The sequence below is a fragment of the Nomascus leucogenys genome, chromosome 1a, assembly GCF_006542625.1.
Source record: "Nomascus leucogenys isolate Asia chromosome 1a, Asia_NLE_v1, whole genome shotgun sequence".
In the NCBI taxonomy this organism is placed as follows: Eukaryota; Metazoa; Chordata; class Mammalia; order Primates; family Hylobatidae; genus Nomascus; species Nomascus leucogenys.
Genome location: NC_044381.1, coordinates 25,354,405 through 25,377,025, shown reverse-complemented (window position 1 = coordinate 25,377,025; position 22,621 = coordinate 25,354,405). Strand labels below are relative to the sequence as shown.

Genomic DNA, 22,621 nt, shown 5'->3' with positions numbered 1-22,621 from the left:
ATTTGGCCTCCAACTCCAGAAAAGCTAGTGTTCCTACTGGGGCCTATCCATAAGAGACTTTATTGCTTGCAGAAGAAGTGAGGTTACAGGGGCTTTTACAGCCCTGCCTAATCCCATATGTACCCCCAACCAGAACCTCTCCTCTCCCTGACCCTGGACTGCCAGACAACAAAACACGTGGTGCTCAGTCAAAATTGTTGCATGCTGGGCCGGGCACAATGGCTCACACCTGTACTTCCAGCACTTTGGGAGGCCAAGGCAGGAGGATTGCTTGGGCCTAGGAGTTCGAGACCGGGCAACATGGGGTGATCCCATTTCCACAAAAACAAACAAAAAAAATTAACCCGGCCTGGTGGCACATGCTGTGGTCCTAGCTACTCAGGAGGCTTAGATGGAGAATTGCTTGAGCCTGGGAGGTCCAGGCTGCAGTGTGATCCAAGATCAAGCCACTGTTCTCCAGCTTAGGCAATGGAGTGAGACCCTGTCTCAAAAAAAAAAAAAAAGAATTGTTGCATATTGCATAATGGTATCCTCCGGAATCCACCACCAGAATTGTGACCAGTGCTGGGCGTGGCTTTTCCTCAACAACAAGGCTGAGTGATCAATGCTCCAACAAGCCAATCATAGACTCTACAGCTCAGCCCAGCTCTGCGTGACATGGGCTTTTCAGGGGGAGCCCTGGGGATCTAATCCTGGATAAGAAATCACAGAATTTTAGAAATGGAGCCCCTCAGATATCATCCAGTTTGGTGGTTTGAAAACCTGGATAAATATTAAAATCCCTAGGGGGAGGCCGGGCACAGTGTAATCCCAGCACTTTGGGAGGCCGAGGCGGGTGGATCACTTGAGGTCAGAAGTTTGAGACCAGCTTGGCCAACATGGCGAAGCCCCATCTCTACTAAAAATACAAAAATTAGCCAGGTGTGGTGGTGGGCACCTGTAATCCCAGCTACTCTGGAGGCTGAAGCACGAGAATTACTTGAACCCAGGAGGTGGAGGTTGCAGTGAGCTGAGATTGTGTCACTGCACTCCAGCCTGGGTGACAGAAGGCGCCTCTATCTCAAAAACAAAATAAAATAAAATAAAATAAAATAAAATAAAATAAAATAAACCAGGGGAAACTCCTATACATTGCTGGAGAGAATGCAAAATAGTGCAGCCAGTTTGAAAAACAGCTTGGCAGTTCCTCAAAGAGTTGAACGATAGTTACCATACGACTAAGCGAGCCCAATTCTAGTATATGCCTAAGAGAAATGAAAACAGGTCCATGCAAAAACTTACATGTGAATGTTCATAGCAGCATTATTCATAAGAGCCAACAGGTAGAAACACCTCAAATATCCATCAACTGATGAATGGATAGACAGAACATGGTCTATCCATACAAAAGAACATTATTCAGCCACAAAAGGGAATGAAATATTGAGCAGGCCATGACATGGATAAATTTTGAAAACATGATATACCACATGACAGAAGCCAGACACAAAAAGGACAAGTATTATATGATTCCATTTATATAAAACATCTAGAATAGGCAAATCCATAGAGATAGAAAGTGGATTACCGGCTACCTAGGACTAGGCAGGATGGCGGGCAGGGGGAAGAGGGAGTGACTGCTAATTGGTGTGGAGTTTCTTCTAGGGGTGATGAAAATGTTCTAAAATTATATTGCAGTGATGGTTGCACAACTTGGTGAAAATACTAAAAAACATTAAGTTGTACAATTGATGTGTATCTTAATAAAGCTGATAAAAATATCACAAGGAGAGGTTTTGAAAAGTATCAATCCCCACGCCCTTTCCCAGACTAATTACATCATAATCTATCTCTAAATCCAATGTGTGGCCAGGGCTGAGAACCATTGCTGTAGTAGTCCAACCTCCTCATTTTGCATATGGGGGGATGGGGGCTCGCTATGGGGAGGGAGGTGACCAGGTCACACAGCAGGTACCTGCCTGATCCTGGGACACAGGCCAGACTCCTGCCTCTCTGCTTGCTGCCTCAAGTGCTGCCCATCTGCTGCCTCTTCCCATCTGTCTTGGCTTCTATTTAAGGCAGCAAGTGCACTCATCAGGAAAATCCAAGTTCTCCTCAGAACCCCCCGGCTAAGACATCCTTGTGCATGTATCTTGTCCTCCCAGCCATACAGTTAACTCTGTAGGAACAGAGACGGTCACATCACATGTTTTCGTGTCCTCCACTGTGCTAAGAAAAGTACTAAGCACATAGCAGGTACTCAACTAATACTGGTTAGATGGAGAACAAAATGAAATATCAGTGCATTTGGTACATATTTGAAGGCCAGCTCTTGTGCCTGGTACTGTGCCATGCACAAGGATAAAGACAAATAAGATGTTATCTTTGCCCTGTATTAGTCCGTTTTCACACTGCTGATAAAGACATACCCGAGACTGGGCAATTTACAAAAGAAAAAGGTTTGATAAATTCACAGTTCCACGTGGCTGGAGAGGCCTCACAATCATAGTGGAAGGTGAAAGGTACATCTCACATGGCGGTAGACAGGAGAGAATCAGAGCCAAGTGAAAGGGGAAACCCTTATAAAACCATCGAATCTCATGAGACTTATTCACTACCACAAGAACAGTGTGGGGGAAACTGCCCCCGATTCAATTATCTCCCACCAGGTTCCTTTCCACAACACTTGGGGATTGTGGGAGCTACATTTCGAGATGAGATTTGGGCGAGGACACAGCCAAACTATATCAGCCTTCAAGGAGCTCACTACTATCTTGATACATGGGATAGGTGTGACCAACCCAACTGGAATCAACAAGGAATACTTCCTGGGGTAGTGATGCTTGAAGCAGGTCCTGGCTCTTGAAGGATGATGGCAGTGTCTGGGGGAGGGACTGCATAGGGCGGTCTGGGCAGAGGGCACTGCATGTGCTAAGGCCTGGAGTTGGCAATACATGCTAACTGGGGAGGGGACTTGCCTGAGCTCCATGTTGGCATGAGAGTGAACTTCCAGCTTTTATTTTTCACATTTGGATTATGAACTCATCAGGAGTTTATGTGTATATCGTGAAGTAAAGTCCTAACTTTTTCTGAAATGGAGAGCCAATTGTTCCAAGATCACCCAAAGAATCATTCACCCTTGCCCCATGAACTCGTGATGCCATCTTCACGTGTCCACCACTTTCCTGAGTGCTCTCAGATCCTTTCTCTGCTCCCCTGCGACTTACTCTGTTTACAGTAAACTTTACTTCTCAGTCTCCCTGTCCTCTGGCTTTTACATAGGTTTGGCCAATGGGAGGGACTGACATGGACTGGAGGGTGAATACAGGAGACAAGTCAGGGTATTTCTCCTTCATTTCTTCATGCCTCCGGTGATGTTTCCAAAAGCAGCCGTGAGTTCTCTGTGGCTCCAGCTCCCTCTAGACTGTCTTCCTGCTAACTTAGCTCCTGGGTGCTAGAACACTGCCACTTCCCTTTGTCCCTCCAGCTCTAGGAGTGGTAAGCAGGTTCTGGTTGTTGCTAATTTATAGGTTACCTCACTGTCCAATTAAGTTTCTCAGTTTTTTCAGCCCTTGTATAACCAATTCCCTGAATTAAATTCCCTCTGTAAGAAATGCCTAGAGTAGTTTCAGTTTTCTGGATTGCCCATGACTTATATACAATAAAAACCTGTTTTTGAATTCTTAATTTTTTTTTTTTTTTTCACAGACAGGGTTTCCCTCTGTTGCACAGGTGAGAGTGCAGTGGCACAATCATAGCTCACTGCAGCCTTGAATTCCTGGGCTCAAGCAATCTTCTTATCTCAGCCTCCCAAGTACCTACAACTACAGGTGTGCACTACCACACCTGGCTAATTTTTCATTTTTTTGTAGAGACAAGGTCTCATCATGTTGCCCAGGCTGGTATTACAGGCATGAGCCTCTGTGCCCAGCCTCTTCATACTTTTATTGTTCTACTAATCTGACCCTATATCAGACTGTCTTAATTACTTTTGTTTTAATATATACATGTATATGCGACATTATAAATCTTTTTTCTTTTTTTTTTTTTTTTTTTTTTTTTTGAGACGGAGTCTCACTCTGTCGCCCAGGCTGGAGTGCAGTGGCGCAATCTTGGCTCACTACAAGCTCCACCTCCCGGGTTCACGCCATTGTCCCGCCTCAGCCTCCCGAGTAGCTGGAACTATAGGCGCCCACCACTGCGCCCAGCTAATTTTTTGTATTTTTAGTAGAGACGGGGTTTCACCATGGTCTCGATCTCCTGACCTCATGATCCGCCCACCTCAGCCTCCCAAAGTGCTGGGATTACAGGCATGAGCCACCGTGCCCGGACTGACATTATAAATCTTATTCCCTTTCTCACATCATTATTTTTCTTTTGCTTTTTTCTTAGCTGTTATCACTTGCCTAGTATTCTAGATTCCTTTTGTGATAGTAACTTGAATTCCAGAATTCAAGTTACTTCCAAAAAATCCCACTGGAATTCTGATTTAAAGCATTACATATTATGGATTAATTTGAAAGAATATATTAACAAGGGACATATTTCTCTGCATTTACTCACATCTTTTAAAATGTCCTTCAGTTAGAATTTTTAAACTTTTTCATTACGGTATAGAACATTAACTTTATTCCTAGGTATTTTTCAATTTTGTCACAATTGAAAATGAGATCTTATTATTACATATCCCCCCCACCTTTGTTTTTTGAGACGGGGTCTTGCTCTGTCATCAGGCTGGGGTACAATGGCATGATCTCGGCTCACTGCAACCTCTGCCTCCAGGATTCAAGCGATTCTCCTGCCTCAGCCTCCTGAGTAGCTTGGACTACAGGCGTGCATCATCATGCCCAGCTAATTTTTGTATTTTTAGTAGAGACGGGGTTTCACCATGTTGGCCAGGATGGTCTCGATCTCTTGACCTCGTGATCTGCCCACCTCGGCCTCCCAAAGTGCTGGGATTACAGGTGTGAGCCATCACGCCTGGCCCCTATCGCCTAATTTTTTAATGACTAGATGGATATACAAAAGCTGCTGACTTTAGGATATTTCTGCCTCTGACCACTTTGCACAACTCTTATCAGTTGGAATTCACTTGGATTTTAAGAAGAGAATCACATGAATTTTGTTTCTTCCTTTCTAGTAGTTATTCCTAATTTTGTTTTCTTGGCTTATTCCATTGGTAAGGTCTCCAGAATAATATTGAGTATCAGCAGTTATCCTTGTCTTATTTCTGAAGTTTATATATTATCTAGTGTTTCACCATTAAATGTCAGTTTCTGACAAATTCTACTTATCAGGTTAGACAGTTCTTCTACTTTTAGCTGACTAAAAATCTTGAAAGATTAGCATGACTTATTCCCAGCATATCTGTGCTGTTCCTAAGTCAACACTGCTTCCTTTACTAAGTGCTTACAAGAGACTCTGTTCTCAAACTCTCCTCAGTATTGCAATCCAGCTTATCAGTCTAGTTTTTGGAATTCATGTTCCAAAAAAAAAACCTGTTCATCTACTTGTCTAGCATTTTCCCAAGACTTTTTCAAAGGTATTGACGCTGACTCAGCAATGTGAAGTGCAAATTTTCTCAGTGTTTTGAGAGACCATTTTTCTGAGCCTAAAGACTTGAGCTAATCAAAAAGCAGTAAAATATTTCCTGACTACTCTTTCTCTTATCTTGGACTTCAGTTTTCTTCTGTTTGTTCTCTTCACTCTCTGCAGTTAGTATAGTGACTAGCTTCCTTGTTGAAAAAGAAAAAAAGCACAACAAAAGTTGAGTAGCTCTGCTTCTGCCTGTTAGACTCACATACCATCCTCAAAATTGGGTGTCATTAAATTGCTCATCTTTTTGCCCCAACTGAAGTGAGCATCTACAAAACTTTGGAGTCCTTAAAAAAAAGTTCTGTGCCTCTTCGTTTTTGATCATATGTTCCACCTTCCTACTCTTTAAAATACTATTACAAATTGTGGTTCATCTGAGAGGCTCATAAAGCCTTTCTCTTTCGGATTGTCTGTGGTTTCTAAATTCACAGCCCATGTAAAAAATATTCCCTTTTAAGTCTATTTTCTTTGACATTTTGAAATTGGATTTTCTAAACAGTAAAATATATATGATGTGATTATTTCACATTGCATACCTGTTTCAAAACATCTCATATACCCCATAAATACATACACCTAATATGTACCCACAAAAATTAATTTTAAAAAAGAATATCAACAACAACAAGAAAAAGAATATGTGGAGAATTAAGCCCTGGATTTCACTCACTTCATGTTAATGATTCTGAGATGTCAGGGTTTTCTTCTTCCATGGATCTTGTTACTTACACATTTCTGATGCAGTCTTCCTTGCTGACCAGAATTTACAACAGTAATACCTGCAGGGTTTCTTCTACCTCCTAAGCAACCAAATCACCAGCCAGGCAGGCCAAGAAACCAACAGATTCCCCGCCTTTAACAGAATGCCCATGTCTGGATGGTCAAGAAGTCCCCCATAGGTACTATGCCAGCTGATGCAGCAGTAAATGCAATAAACATCCCCTATCCAAAGTCGCATGCATCTCGTCTGGATTGCTCAGTGCACACATACCAAGTGCTGCCTGAACTCGGACTTACTCCTCAGCTATTTATGTCACGTGTCTTCAATCCAAGTTGGGGTTCCTGGCAGCGATCAGTGTATACGTAGCCCACACAGTAGACTCACAGGTGGCACACAAGTTCTCCACACACCTTCCGGAGGAGCTGGTTGGGACAAACTGGTTCCTGTTTTACTTTTAGCTTCAATGGGGACAATTCCATATTCCTAATCAGAACTAACACATCGGGGATAAGCTGACAAGGACCTCAGTAGAACTTTCCAACTGGTAAGCCTCAGAAGGGTTGCAAGTGGGCTGAACCATTTATTCTCCCAGTCCTTGGAGTAAGTGGGCAGGACATGGGGAGCCTGGAGCTTCAAGCAGCCTTGTCTGCTTGTCCCAGCATGCTATACGTCACTTTCTGTGTGTGCCAACGACAAGAAAAAGTCAGGAAGCCCTGCCACTAGTCCATACCCAGTCCATTTGCCCGGAACTGTGGCTCTCCAACTGGGACTCTCTTAGGAGAATTCACTCAAGTAGTGTGTTTTTACAGCAGATGGTGTCAGCCAGAATCATTCCTCCTGACTGAACACCAGTGCTTTAATCATGCTCTTTAAATATTCACAGAGCAAAAAACCCCAAAAGCTAACATTTTTGAGTGCCCAGTACTTCACCATCAGTTAACTTAGTTAATCTTCCAACAACCATTTGAAGAAAGGACAATTATTATTGTCTTCATTTTATACATAAGGAAAGAGGAGCAGAAAGACCAAGGAGCTTTCCTCAAGTCACATAGCCAGTAAATGGCAGAGCCGGGATTTGAACCCAGGTAACCTGGGCTCTCTGAATTGCTAGGCAATACTGCTTTGCCATGTGTTTGGAAGGAGGAATCTAATGACAAAAAAGGAACATGCATTGGCACTTAGCTTGGCTTTGCTGCTGTTTGCCTACGTGACCTTAGGTAACTCACTTCACTTATCTGGGTGGCAGACACTGCATTTTTGGACATTAAGCATTTGTATGCCAGGAACTACAGCTCAGTGATATAATTTGATCTGTGCCATGTCCGACTGAGAGATGAGAGAAAGCACAATTTACTCATTCTGGTTTCCCAGATAGCTGTCGCTTATTTCAATTTTAATTTGGTAGAGACTAAACAGACTGATATATTGTTACATGTTCTTATTGAATTCAGGGAAAGCATACTATTTGGCAGCAAGTAGAGTCTATATTTGAAACACTGTACTTTTTTCATAATGGATTTTCCGAAGAAAACTGTATCGACATCTTAGAAGTGTGATACATGAATGTTGCATCTATTAATTAGGGATGATTTCTTATAGCAACTTAGTGGTCTTATTTCTAAAAAAAAGACTAGTGAGAAGGTTGACTCTACTTCATCTTTCTCTTCAGATAAGGTCAAAATTGGCCGCAAGTGGTGGCTCACGCCTGTAATACCAACACTAGGAGGCCAATGCAGGTGGATCACCTGAGGTCAAGAGTTAGAGACCAGCCTGGCCAAAAATCAGGGTGAAAACCCATCTCTACTAAAAATACAAAATTAGCCAGGTGTAGTGGTGCACGCCTGTAGTCCCAGCTACCCAGGAGAATGAGGTGGGAGAATTGCTTCAATCCGGCAGGTGGAGTTTGCAGTGAGCCAAGATTGCGCCATTGCACTCCAGTCTGGGTGACGACTGAAACTCCATCTCAAAAAAAAAAAAAAAAAAAAAGGTCAAAACTGCATTTTTTGGGTGTAGTTTAGATTCCTTTATAGAGACTAATTGGCACAAAACTTTTCCAATTTGTATTTCTTTCAAGAAATGTTCCAAACAATCAACTTTGCAAGCAATTCTGGCGCTAGCACAGTTGATGGATGAATCCATGCTAGATGGGGAGCTCTCAATCTGATGATGATTAGCTACCTGGAGCCAAAGACGGCATCTTCTTCAACATACCAGCACTGCATAGAAACGCAGCAGATCTTTATTCAATTAATTAGTTTAAGTGCATTAAATTTTAATTCTTCTTAGGTAATTTATCAAATATCTATTCACAAAAGTTGCACTTTTGACATGAATTCCCTACTTGTTCCTAACTACATTATGTAGTCTCTGCAAAACTGCAGAGTAACATCCCACATCCTAAGGACTGACAAGAGCCTTTGGGGTTCAGTAGTTCCTGGGTCTGAGTCCTGTGTGAGGTAGGATAGGATATGTGCTTCCATCTCTGAGTCTGGAATTTTCTTTTGGCAAACAACTATCAAATGATTTCAATAAATAGGTGTAAGCAGGTCCCGACATTTTTCTGCTAGAAAGGCTGTTTTGTTGCGATGCTATTCTTGCTAGGTTTTGCAATGGCTTCCTCGTTGTGTGTGTGCCTTCACAGGTGTGCATGTGTGTGCAGTCCAGAGAATTACTATTTCATGAGTTGGTTTTTGTTCAGGGGCTCATGACCAAGTTTATTCAATCTTTTTCTTGACTAAAGAAAAAAAAAAGCAATACAAATATAGTCGTTTTGCCTTACAACAGTCACTTCTAATAAGCTGAAATTTCCATTCTGGGTTTCTTTCTGTCTTTTTTTTTGATGGAGTATCACTCTGTCGCCCAGGCTGGAGTGCAGTGGCGCAATCTCAGCTCACTGCAACCTCTGCCTCCCAGGTTCAAGTGATTCTCCTGCCTCAGACCCCCGAGTAGCTGGGATTACAGACCCCCGAGTAGCTGGGATTACAGCGTGTGTGCCACCACACCTGGCTAATTTTTGTATTTTTAGTAGAGACGGAGTTTCACTATGCTGGCCAGGCTGGTCTCAAACTCCTGGCCTCAAATGATCTGCCCACCTCGGCCTCCCGAAGTGCTGGGATTACAGGCATGAGCCACCGTGCCCGGTCACTTCTGGGTTTCTTACAGGTTTTTTTTTGTTTTTTTTTTTTGCCTCTCATTTCTGTGTTCCTGTGCCTTTATTCTGCTTTTTCAGGTGGCAACAGCATTAACAGACTTTCCCCTAATCACTTCTTTAAATACATCCTCAAATAGTATTATATGACAGCCCCCAAAGGGACAGTAAGACAAAAATAATCATTGTCATGGAAGCTCAGCTGTGAGTGTAAAATAATGTCCACATAGCAGATTCTTTGTCATCCTGTGCACTCTGGCAGAGCTACGGCAGACTCAGGCATGAGCTGGGAAGTGTTATTTTTCCACTCCCCAGACGCCATCCGCCTCACTGAATGAATGAAATTAAAACATTATTCATCCCGGAATGTAGTTCAGGTTAGATGAATAAGATGCATAATCTGTTAAGAGTAGGTTTTAGACATTCTAATTGCACAAGACACCAGTGTGAGCCAGAGTTGGAGCTGAACACTGGGTATGTGTTTCTAGGGTGATACAGATGAGGATTAATTTATTTTGGTATTCATTAGTGCTTAAAAATTTCCTCAAATGATCCTCTCTCTGTTCCCCAATTCTTGCAGGTTTTTCAGAAGCTTCTATTATGAACATACTTAGCCTCCGAAGCCATAACACTGATATGAATTTTAAGGGCTTGATGGTTTAATTGCCTTTAATACAGATAGTGTCCATTATTCAGCCAGGGAATGAAGCCGGTTGAGCATTAGCATAGCAACACCTCTTGCTTTTGAGGTCTCAGCGCAGAACGTGGATGTTTAAACCATTCACCATTCAGTAGGGGACAATTAGGAGGTTTCTGTGGGTTTCTTATAACATGAGCCTACAGGGATGTTCCTCTAATTATTCTAATCCTTTTTCAGTGGATGGCTAGACTACAGCAGTTTTAGTATTTTAAATTCTGCAGCCTTTCATCCGAAAAAACCACAGGTAACTCTTGGGATGTGGCTGTAATTTTAGATCCAATATATTGGAACTTTAATTGTAACTAGAAGTACATCCATCCTTCCTTGGTCAATGCACCAGGGAAATTCATGATGTCTGGGTGGGTATCTAAGAAGCCTGAGTGGTAAGTTCTCAATACCCTCCCAAACAGGAAAGGAAACACAGATATTAGAAATCAATTCCTTTACCTCTGCTATCTTTATGTTGCCCACGTTCCCCTTTTCAGCTCTGCAGGGCAGTATCATGCTGACTGTTACCTGGATTTCTGGAAACTTTTTTTTTTTTTTTTTTTTTTTTGAGGCGGAGTCTCGCTCTGTCACCCAGGCTGGAGTGCAGTGGTATGATTTTGGCTCACTGCAGCCTCCGCCTCCCAGGTTCAAGTGATTCTCCTGTCTCAGACTCCTGAGTAGCTGGGGTTACAGGCATGCGCCACCAGTTCCAGCTAATTGTTTGTATTTTTAGTAGACATGGGGTTTTGCCACGTTGGTCAGGCTAGTCTTGAACTCCTGACCTCAGGCGATCCACCAGCCTCAGCACTCCCAAAGTGCTACGATTACAGGCATGAGCCACCACGCTTGGCCTGGAAACCTACTTTCAAAAAAATGTCTGGTAAATATCAACTCATTCAAGCCTTCCCTTTCCTCACTATTATAAATGCTAAGATGACATGGTTAATTGTACTTCATCAGCCTGATCTTTATTAACGAGCATGACTCAAGAATAGCGGTTTCAGATGGTTCACAGAAAACATATAACAAACCGTCTTTAGAAAGATTAAAAGGTGCATAGACTTGTTCACAGAGAAATGTAATTAAAACAGAAATTCTGGATTTTACCCATCAGACTAAGTTTAAAAAAAAAAAAAAAAAGCTAGCAAAGGCTATGATTTGCTTCCTGTGAGGCCACAAAGGCATTGTCATAATTGCTGAGGGTGTCTGTGGCTGGGCGGAGTATAAACAGGGGAATATATTTGGAGAGAAATTTCATTAGACAATATCCAACTTAAATATGCACATACCTTTTGACCTGGATGCTACTTCGAGGGAATTTATTCTACGGATAGATTTGTTCAAGTGCACAAACACAAGGTACAAGAACGGCAGCACCACTGTAACTTGAGGGAGTTGATGCAGCTTAAATGTCCATCAATATTGATTGGTTAAATAAATATATGCTCGTTTATACATGGAGTAGCTCTAGATTGACAAGGAAAAATGCTAGCAATGTTTGCTTCCAAGGAAAACTGGGGAATAAGAAGGCGGAAAGGAAAAGTAACTTTTAGCTATTTGTATTTGAATTTTTACTACTGTTTGTATTATCTATCTTAAAAAAGGCAACAGGCCAGGTGCATTAGCTATCCCCTGTAAACCCAGTATTTGGGGAGGCCAAGGCAAGAGGATCGCTTGAGCCCAGGAGTTCAGACCAGCCTGTGCAACATGGCAAGACCCCATGTCTACAAAATTTTTTAAAAATTTAGCAAAGCATGGTGGTGCATGCCAGCTACTCAGGAGGCTGAAGTGGGCCATGATCACACCACTGCACTCCAGCCTGGGTGACAGAGAGAGACCCTGTCTCAAAAACAAACAAACAAAAACAACAACAAAATGGCAACAAAGCACAGTGGTTCCCTTTTATTACTAACTTTCCACTCAGTCTCCTAATAGTTAAAATCTTCCTCCAATTCGTCTAAGATGAAATCCCAAATTAGACAAGGTGGGAATGGAGCAGACACTCTGTTTCAATTCTCCAAGCCTCTTGAGTCCCAATCGTACCAGCAGAATGGACTCTCAGCCATCTCACCAATTCTTTACTCTAAGTCAATTCTGCCATGTGCAGATGGGAAAGCATTGTCCACATTCTGCCTGGACAGTTATTTCCTAGTATTCTCGGACAGAAATATCATTTCTATTTCTTTTTTCTTTCCGCAAAAGATCCCCATGGTGTTTCTGCTCTGAGTTTGCTAGTTTCAAAGAGACATGTCTTTATATATGTGTTAATGCTCTTCCATCTGATCTGTCCTTTGGAACCAAACAACCCTTTCCCTTGCTAAACTTAGAATATACATCTCAAGCCATCAGTCTATTAGAAATACCATTTCTTCAGCTAGACTTTTTTTTGTTTTTTTTTGTTTTTTTTTTAGATAAGAGTCTCACACTGTCACCCAGGCTGGAGTGCAGTGGCGTGATCTTGGCTCACTGCAACCTCTGCCTCCCTGGTTCAAGGCATTCTACTGCCTCAGTCTCCCAAGTAGCTGGGACTACAGGCACATACCACCACGCCCGGCTAGTTTTTGCATTTTTAGTGGAGACGGGGTTTCACCATGTTGGCCAGGCTGGTCACGAACTCCTGACCTTGAATGATCCACCTGCCTTGGCCTCCCAAAGTGCTGGGATTACAGGTGTGATTCACCACACCCGGCCTTGAGCTATTTTGAATCTCTTTGGCCTGTTTCTGTCCACATGGACAGCTATGACCTTACATCTCAAAAACCACTAAAAATTCTTACCATCTAGCATCAAACACTGCACAAAACGTCTTTTGTATATAATGTCATTTATTGATAATTCTCTTATCAGTGAGATACTGGTAAATTCCACTTGGGGATGAGGAAAATGAGGTGTCCAGAAGAAACTGGCCAAAGGTCCCATGGCTAGTAAGTGGCAAAGCTGGGATTCAAACCGTGTGAGATTCCAAAGCTTCCACACTTCACCTAATCAGATAACTACGGGGCTCTTGTCCCTTGACAAAACCAGACCACCAAACTGTGGACCCTTTAATCCTTCTCTCATCTGGCTGGCAATGTCTTGCCATTTTCCTTCTGTAAACTTCCATCTGTTTCCCAATCATGAGCTCCAGTCTTAGCCCAGGTGCTTAGACTGGTGTATACACACGCCCTGTCCTTCTCCAACAGCTGGAATTCACTAGTCCCTTGCTTCTGAAGTGGGGAGGGCAGAACACAGACTTGGTTTGATAGATTGCAGGGGGCCGGTTAATGATGAAATTAAAGCCATATAAAGAACCACTAGAACGCTCACATTCTTCTGCTTCATCTTGGGCCAAAGGAAGTGCACAGCTTTGCTGAGCAGACAGATCTAGTTACTTATTATGATGCGTCCATCCATTGACTTAACATTATGCCTATTAAAAAAAAAAAAAGTTGACCTCTACTCAAAGTTAAAATTGACGCATTAAAATAAGGATGAACACAAGCAGATAAGTAGCTTTGCTTTCCCAAAGTGAAAAGCAAACCTGGACTGCTCACCTCAGGCTGTCCTGGGCTGTTAAAATGCAGGATCTTGGGTCTTACCACTGACCATTTAGAATGCCGCAATCCACATTTTTAGTAAGTTGTCCAAGCCATTCTTTAGCTCCCTAATTTTGGCAGAAATGGGCCTATTTGCAGAACTACTGAGGATTTCTTTTCTTAAGGGTTAGCTGAATGTCCATTTTACGTTTGTCTTTTTGATACTCCCAGGGTTTCTTAAAATGTGCCATTTCTCATGTGCAAGGGACCTTTAACAGTGACTTGCTTTTTCTCTCCGCCCGCTTATGCTTCGCCTCTGCATCTGTCCACCGCCTCCTGTAGCAAGGAGTGGAAGCAAATCATCCTAGACCAATGTAGGGTATTTTCCTGGTACGTTTGGAAGACTTGGTCAGCCAGGGAATTGATTTAGAACTCTTAAGTTTGGGAAATGCTGATCCGAAGGGATCAATATGGCTGCTCAGGGAGTTCTTTAATGAGCTTGGATTTTAAAGGACTAGTTAAAAGCTGTAAAGTCAAGGGCAACAAAAAGACTGTCATTACTCGTGTTCAGAGCGGGACCCAGTAGGCTGGAGTCACTGACCTGGAAGGATGGTGCAATATTAACAGGCAAGAAGGACTGAGAGGAATTCCCACACTGTCCTTATTCCTCCATCTTTGCGGTTAAGGAAAACCATCTTCAATAGAAATGGTAGACCAATAAATGAAATAGGCAAAAGGGTTTTGAAGACCAAGGTAATTAATTACCTGGCAGGATTTAGAGACTTCTGGCATGAATTACATCAATCAAATGACAACTGTCTATACACTGTTGGATGTTCTGAGGGACCCCAGAAACATGAATAGATGATAAACCAGTACATACCTGAGTTCCAAAATGTAAAAGTTAATTCCATTAGTTATGGAATAGTGAGTGTGGTTTTACTGTCAAGTAATATTTCAGAAGACATTGCTCATCTGTGAGCTCTTTGGAAGGAAGCCATAGAGTGGATCGTCTCAAATAAGCAGTGGTTCATTAAGAATAATGTCCAATCTCTGCTTTTTTGAAAATGGGACTACTGTTGAATGATGCCTGTGTGGACAGGATTTTGACTGGGGGAGGGGTGGTACGGTGTGGAGAGGGTTGTTAGACCACTGGAGGGGGTGTGTCTGGGGAGAAGGCAGTAAACAGCGTTATTAGATCACAGGTGATGGAGATGAACAAGGTTACCAGCCCTGGTGTGTGTGTGTGGGAGGTATGGACAGTTATGACTGGTGGTGGTGATGGTGGAGGGAACATGGTTACCAGTCCACACTGGTGGGGGCTGTATGGACAGTTAGCTACCTACCAGTGTGGTGGTAATGCAGATGGACAGGGGTTACTAGATGGCTGGAGGGAGTGGATGGCTCTCTGGTTAGCAATTAGATTTCAGTGGAGTGAACTGTTCAACATCATCTAGCAGTCTCATGGAGATGTGGATCCCCACGGTTGCAAATGGTGGGATGAAGGGCAAGAGGCAAGAGAGCACTGCGGTTGAGACCATAGGCTCTGGAACACAGGCTGCTTGGTTAAACTCTAAGCCTGAGCTTCCCTATCTATGAAAAACAGGATACTACCCATCTCACAGAGTGGTCAGGAAGTGAAGTGACACATGCAGAATGCAAAGCCTAGCATTACGTGACTAGCCCCTACATATTAGTGCAGATTAATGTCTACCTTCTGGTGGTTCCAATGTCACGTGGCTGGACTTTCTTCTGCCCTGTACAGCATGATACCAATGCCTCAAATGAGAACACAGTTGACACACAGAGTAATATTCAGATGATGAAACTGAATCTAGAAGTCACATGGTGGTCAATGTCCTACTCACAGTATGATGCCCCCATGCTGGATAAGGTTGTTCAGATACCTTCAGACCAGCCCAGAGATGATGTATTATTGCCTGTTATCTGGTTAGACATCTCCTTTCAAATGAATGTGGAATAATCCATTTGCTGAGCAGACATTCATTGAGCACCTGCTATCTGTCAGGTGCTGGGGAACAAAGGCAAGTAAGACACAAAACTCAGACTGATGCAGTGTACAGGTTCCAGGATGAGATAAACAAAAGAGCCCATTTTAATACAAAGCTGTAAGTGCAATGTTGCTATAGATGGGGGTAGAAAGGGAGGGGGTTACTATTGGAACACAGAAATTAACCCGATTTGCAGAGGTGGGGCCGTCACAGAGTCCCTGGGAGAAGATGTCTTGGGCAGAGGCAGACACTGAGCAGGAGTTAGGGGAAGGGATGGGAGTGACAGAATTCTAGGCAGAAGGAAGAGTATTTGCAAAGGCACAGATGTGAGTAACAGCAGGGTGTGGTGCATGCCAGGAAGCACAAGCAATTTGGCATTGAAGGATTTTCAACAGTAGGGTGAGAAATAGGGGATATATGCTGGAGCAAGAGGATGGAGACACAGAGTGGGGAATTCCACAGAGAGGCCCTTGGACTTCATCCTCAGGGTAATGGCAAGCACTGCAATGGCACAGGCCGACTGTGGTTTAGAAAGATCACTCTAGTGACTGGGAGGAGCATGAGCTTGTCAGGAGCAACTGGAGTCAGGGAGATCAGGAAGGGCACCTCTGAGCCAGAGAAAAGATGCCCCTATGGGATCCATGCCAGTAAGAAGAGGGAGGAAAGCCCAAGTGTGAATACCAAGGCAGAGGTGAACAGACCTAGGTACTGTTTGGATATGGGTGGCAACAGGTAGAAGAGTTGTAGATGATGTATACATTCTTACTGTGGGTAAAAAAGGGAATTCAGGCAGAAGAAAAGTTTTGTGGGAGGAGGGTAAAAGATGATCAATTTGATTTTTGATAGGTGGAGTCTGAGGTGTACATAGGACACCCAAGTTGAAATGTCAGTCCAAAAGTTCACAGGACAGTCTGGGTTACAGAGGATGGTTTCAGAGTCAACAGCATTATAAAATCATGACAGAATGAGAAGATTTGGGTAGACTGTGGTGAAAAGAGCAGTGAGCAGAAGAAAGACCTTTAGAAAACACCAACAGGTAATAGGATGGCAGAAAAGGAGGCTGTTAAGACTGAACTGGTCAACTGCTGTAGAGAAAGGTCCACTAAGTTAAGGAATGAAAAGTGTACACTTCGCTTAACAATCAGGATGTCATAAGTATGCACACTGGTGAGGCTTCTTGGTTGCAGACAACTGAAACTACTCAAGTTACTTTAAGCGGAGAGGTATTTATTAGAGGGTATTAGATGGCATACACAATTTCCAGGAGCCCACAGGTAAGGGTTTGGATGCCTTCCTGCCAGGAAGAGCACAAGTAGCCAGGAAAAACACCCACTTTTACAGGGCTATTACTGAGGAAATCCCACTGCCACCACTTCTCTCTACTCAGCACCTGTGACAGGCAGGACAACCTTCACCAGAGTTGCCCCAGATGAAGAAAGGCATCAGCTGCTGTGCCTATAAGATCCACTCTTGCCAAGAGCAGCCTCATTCTAGGATGATCTTGCTCGACCCACCTAACTGAATGCTCACCTTCAGGCTTCCAAAAGCCAACTGTTCTGTTACCAAGGTCATTCACAAATGAGACTTCTGCATAGCAACAACAATCAATAAAAAAAAAAATGAAGATGGAGTCCAAAAAAAAAGCAAGAATAATCTTTATTCCTTGGAAACACATTTGTAAAAATGCTATCAATAAGATGAAAAGATTCAGAACACATTTATTTGTATGCAGCACATACATTGAGGATCAGAACGTCTGCTAAAATGGAATACACCTGTAAACAAATACCTCAGGGAGAGTTTATAGGTGGTCAGCTCCACTGTGCAAGGTACGCAGCTGATACCTTCTTGCTGAATAGATTTTTGCAGTAGCCAAAAACGATCAGATTTTAGTAACAAAATATCTCAAAGGATGTCAAACATTTTTTAGAGGGCCTAACATGGGCAAAATTACAATTACACATATAAAAATGGCACAAGAATCAACTGATCTCACAGAAATACTAATAAAACATTTCAGGTCTATTATTAAGAGAAAAAATGTTTGACTCAGGGCTTGAAATGGGGGAAATAAATATTTTGGTATAAGCTTTAACCTAAAAGACAACATATTGATTTCTGGTTCTACAAACAGACTAGGGCAACACCCATCTCATTCTACTCTACAGAATGCTTTGGCACAACTTCAGGAAAACCTTATATGCTTTCATTTGAGCCATAAATGATCTTGATTGCACGTTGCTTTTTAAGAGTGAAGTCTAGGGTAAAAACCAATCCCCCAATTCTGACAGCGTGTATTCACAATTATGTCTTCTGAAATCATGCAAGTTAGCAGCACCAATCATTAAGACATTAAAAATTATTCTCATACTTGAGCAGCAAATTCTATCAAAACAAATGCTATGCAATTTAAGATTAGTATGACTGCTTAAATTCAAAGTAGCTCAACTGCTTTAAGATGTGAAATTCAAAGTCCCCCTGTATTTATATAACATCTAATAAGTTATATACTTTATTTAGCTTCTGAAAGGAGTAACTCTGTCAAGGAAGTGGGTATTGCAGTTTTCCTTGTGATAAAATTAGTTTGAATGTATGTCCTCAACCTAAACAAAATGAAATGTTAACAAATTGCAGAATTTCAGAGTTGGAAAGGACTTTGGAGATCACTTAGTCCAACCCTCTCTTTTCAAATGGGGAAAATGAGGTCAATGAAGGGGAAATGACTCGTCCAGGCCACACTAGGGAAACTGGACCCTAGCAATCTCAACTTCTACGACAGGAATATATGCTGAGCAATCTTCCCAAGCTCTTCTGGTTTTATTTGCTCCCATTAATTAAATAACAAAGAACATCAGGCACACAGTAATACGATAAACATAGACTTTGACTCCAATTTTAAAATCAGAACATCAAAATGATTCCTGAGCCTTTAACTACCTTCATTTTAATGAGAATGCAGTCAACAGTAAATTATGATACGCTATAGTGGTTTTATCTTCAAATATTTACATGGACACCGAAAACACCTTTCAGGACTACTCCTTAAAGACACTCGTACAAACACATCCATCCACGTGAGGCCAAGACACTTTTCATGGAATGCAATGAAACTATGAAGGTGAATGGAAGAGAGATGCTTCAGTCTCTCAAAGTGCAGTCATGAGTTTATCTCGATACATCATACTTTGCATCCCTCCTAAGTTCTTCTGGTTCTGGTCGTGGACATAATCAAAATGGCTGTCATCTCCACTGGCCGACGCTTTCCAATGCGACCTGTCATCCTGAAAGGATGGCCTGTTTTGTTTGCAGAGCGAATGGTTAGTGGGAGAATGGAAGAAAATGCAGAAATGTAAGTGAAACAACACAAGCACAAAGGAAATGGGGCAGGGGGAACCATGAGCCATGTGAATGGGGACGGCTATGAATGGAAATGAATGGATTTCCTATGTGAGAATTTTAAAAGTTCAGATGCAGATCACCTATGAACTTCCAAGCAGAGCAAGGGTCTGTCTATGGTCAAGTCATCATTTCTCAAAGGGTGTCTCATGGGTCAAGTCCGTCTGGAGAAAGCTAAGTGAAGCTGGAAAATGTTCCATTACTACATGGCTGCTTGGAGGCATGCCAGTGTGCACCATGAATGCCTCAGGCAGCATTTGTCAGAAGTGTTGGACTAACAAACTCTGTTTTCATGGGGTATCTTTGTAGAGCTTGAAAATACACAAAATGTTGGGCCCCACCCCATAGATTCTGATCCAGTAGGTCTGGGGTGGGGCTGAGAATTTGCATTAACAAGCTTCCAGATGACACTAAAGCTGCCAATAGCAGGCCCACCCCAGAGGGGCACTGTTTACGGCTTTCCTCAGAAGGCCTGCTGCTAGGCCATGCCTCAGAAGGAAACTAATTTGATAAAACAGGCAACGATAAGCACAAACTTTTGTAAAAACAATGTTAATTAAAATAGCGTTTCTATAAATCTCTTCTGTTTCTTATGTCTGAAGAATAAAGCACCTTTGAAACACAGCAAGATTTAGAATTATTACTCCACTAACCTGATCTGCTTTAAAAAGTTAAGTGACTACCAAGTGTTTATAAACAATCACACTTTGGGGTTACAAAATTCCCCAACAAACTTTTTCCTGGCCTTGCTCTAAGTAGGTTTATTTCCATCATTTTATTCTCCATACTTTCTCAGAGAAAGGCTAGCAACCTCACCTTTATGCAAACTGAACTTGCCAACTATGTTTCTGAAATAGCTTCACACATAAACACCAATTAAGACTGATCTAAAATTCAAATCTTAAAAGGAACATTTGCTTTCACAAAGCTAGCTTTTTTAAAAAAAAAAAACCTGTCAAGCCTAACTATAAACACAGTCCAGCAGATGCCAGTTGGCTTAGAAAGGATTATGGTAGGTTGGGGCCAAGGTTGGTAAATGGCAGCCCTCGGCCCAATCCCACTGTTTTTCTATATCAGTTTCATTGAAGCACAGCCATAGCCTCTCATTTATGGATTGTCTAGGGCTGTTTTCAAAGCACAATGGCAGAGTTAAGGAGTTGTGACAGCGACCACAAAGCAGAAGATATTGACTGTCAGATCCTTTACAGAAAAAGTTTATTGACCCCTCAGTTTAGGGAAAAAATATCTATTGCCACAAAAAGCAAACCCATTCCCCTGGCCTGCCCCCGCAAAAAAAAATCCTCAAAAAACAAAACAAAACAAAACAAAACAAAACCCATGACAACAAAATCCCCAAGCTTTCATCACATTTGAAGTAAACAAATTCTCAGGACAGAAAAATGTTACTTAGAAATTTTCAGTAACATCTTGAACACAAAACTAAAAACCAAGAATATATGAGATCAGAATGATTTTTAAAAATCAATTCATTTTTTATTTCACAAAGCATAACTTTGATACATCCACACGCCTCACTGGCTACCTTTGCTTTGAAAATTTATTCATCTCAGCCATGACAATGCATCCCTTAAGGGTTATTTCTGATGCAGACTTTCTACTCCTAACTAAGCAGAATCTGAACTTTTCTAGAGAGAGGAGAGCTTTCAAAGGTGCAGATCTGGAAGCACCAGCACTTACCTGACATTTGGAGAGTGAGGATGCCACCGGGGCTGGCTGGGATGGATATTAGGATGATACTGAGGCTAGAAATAAAACACCGAACTTGATTATTTGATGACCTTTTAATTTCAATGGTCCTCATTCACTTTCTCTGTTACTGGCATCCACCCAAGGGGCTGGGGGAATAAGAATGGAAAGGCTATAGACCCTGGCTAGGGGGTGGATGTTTCCCAGGATGATCACGTTTCCCCCTCTGACAAAGCCTGGGGGCTGGAACCCAGCACCAGTTCTTGCCCTCTCCAGAGGAGGCTCCCTGTGAAGGGGCTGGGAAGCTGCCCTTAGAAGGTGACAACACTGGCCTTGAAGGGGGTCGTCCGGAATACCAGCAACAAGCTGTATTCATCTTCCCAAGGGAAGAGGCGGAAGGTGTCAGAGAGATGGGGAGAGTGGGAGGCAATTTCTCTCTTCAGAAACAATTTTTGTCATTGCTGAAAATGACAATGACCATGTGGAACAGTTACATCTGCACACAGACAAGGACTGGACAGGGATGCTAAGTGAAGCAGCAGGGCCGTGGGTGAAGGTTTTTTTCTTTCTCTCTGGTTTATGCAATAAAAATAATCTTCTAAAATGCAATCCAAAACAAAATACCAAAACAAACAAAACCATCCAGAGCGCTTATCATCCTGATAAAATGGGAGGGAGGAAGGGAGAGAGTTCGAGAAGAAGGGATGAGGGCAGGGAGGGAAGGAAGGCAGGTAGGGAAGGAGAAAAGAAAGAAAAAGAAGGGAAGGGAAAGAAGAAAGAGAAAGAAGAGAAGGAAGGAGGTTGAAGGTTGTCTTTTTTTTTTTTTTTTTTTTTGACAGAGTCTCGCTCTGTCGCCCAGGCTGTAGTGCCATGGCAGTATCTTGGCAACCTCTACCTCCTGGGTTCAAGCGATTCTCCTGCCTCAGTCTCCTGGGTAGCTGGGATTACAGGCACGTGCCACCACACCCCACTAATTTTGAAGGAAGTAGTCCATTTTAAAAAGAGAACACAGACCCTGACCAGTGATTCACAAATGGACCGAGGTGCAGCCCTAGCCGGCTAGGTAGCAGCCTGCCTTTCCACTTCTGGCCTGCAGAGGGCAGTGGTCCTAGACATCAGCAGAAGTCAGGGGCTTCTCAAGGCTCAACCTCCTAAGGTGAAAATTAGGCCCTCCTGACATTTAAGTCACTACAGTCTTGCCACCGTTCCTCTTTTAATTATTTCTTCCCCTCCTTCTCAGGCTGCTTTGGTTAATAAGCAGTGGGCTGCTCTCTGGCACAGAGAATCTCAGCAGTTCTGTTCGTTCCATTTTCATGGACCTGAGATGCCCTCCCTGCCTGTTCTGTATTCAAGCAGCCTTTTCTTTCTCCTTCAAAGACGCCTGTCAGCAAACAGACTCTGCAGCCCCCGGAAGGACATGCTGCAGGAAAAGGAATCTGGAGAAAATACCTCAGGAGCAGGATCTGGGAGCTGACCAGGGCTTTAGCATCTCCCTGGTACTATCTCTGCATATTTCTCCTTTGGGGGTACAGAAACCCACAGAGTTTAGATGATTTGCCCAGAGTCTAACTGTTCCAGGTGTTTTGATCAAATAGACAGGCCCAGAATGAGGTTCCATTCATTGGCTGTTCAACAATAGAGAAAGGCTGACCTAGAACTGGACCCTCTATGTTTTTCTCTGGCTTTAAACACAACCAAATCAGATTCATCAGAGAGAGGTAGGAACCTTAGCCACAGACCTGGAAAAAGATTTTGGAAACTTCCTTGGTCTCCTCTGGCAATTTATTCACATTCTCAACTGTCAAGGAGTATTTTAGTGTTAACCCAGCTGGTTCTCAACTGGTATGCTCATATCCCTCG

The 22,621-nt window shown here is 42.7% G+C and overlaps 1 protein-coding gene across 7 annotated transcripts in view; it reads right to left on the bottom strand.

Annotated features, from left to right (window-relative positions):
• EPB41L4B (erythrocyte membrane protein band 4.1 like 4B) overlaps positions 1 to 22,621 on the bottom strand; it is a 148,476-nt gene that overhangs the window by 50,829 nt on the left and 75,026 nt on the right. For 5 of the 7 annotated variants that reach the window (XM_030823749.1, XM_003260336.4, XM_030823649.1 and 2 more), the window contains one exon: positions 20,753 to 20,817. In XM_030823749.1, coding sequence (XP_030679609.1) covers positions 20,753 to 20,817 — 65 coding nt within the window. Of the gene's footprint in view, positions 1 to 16,864; positions 18,980 to 20,752; positions 20,818 to 22,621 lie in introns of those variants that run through there. The other 2 variants (XM_030823924.1, XM_030823960.1) reach the window with 2 other exon arrangements.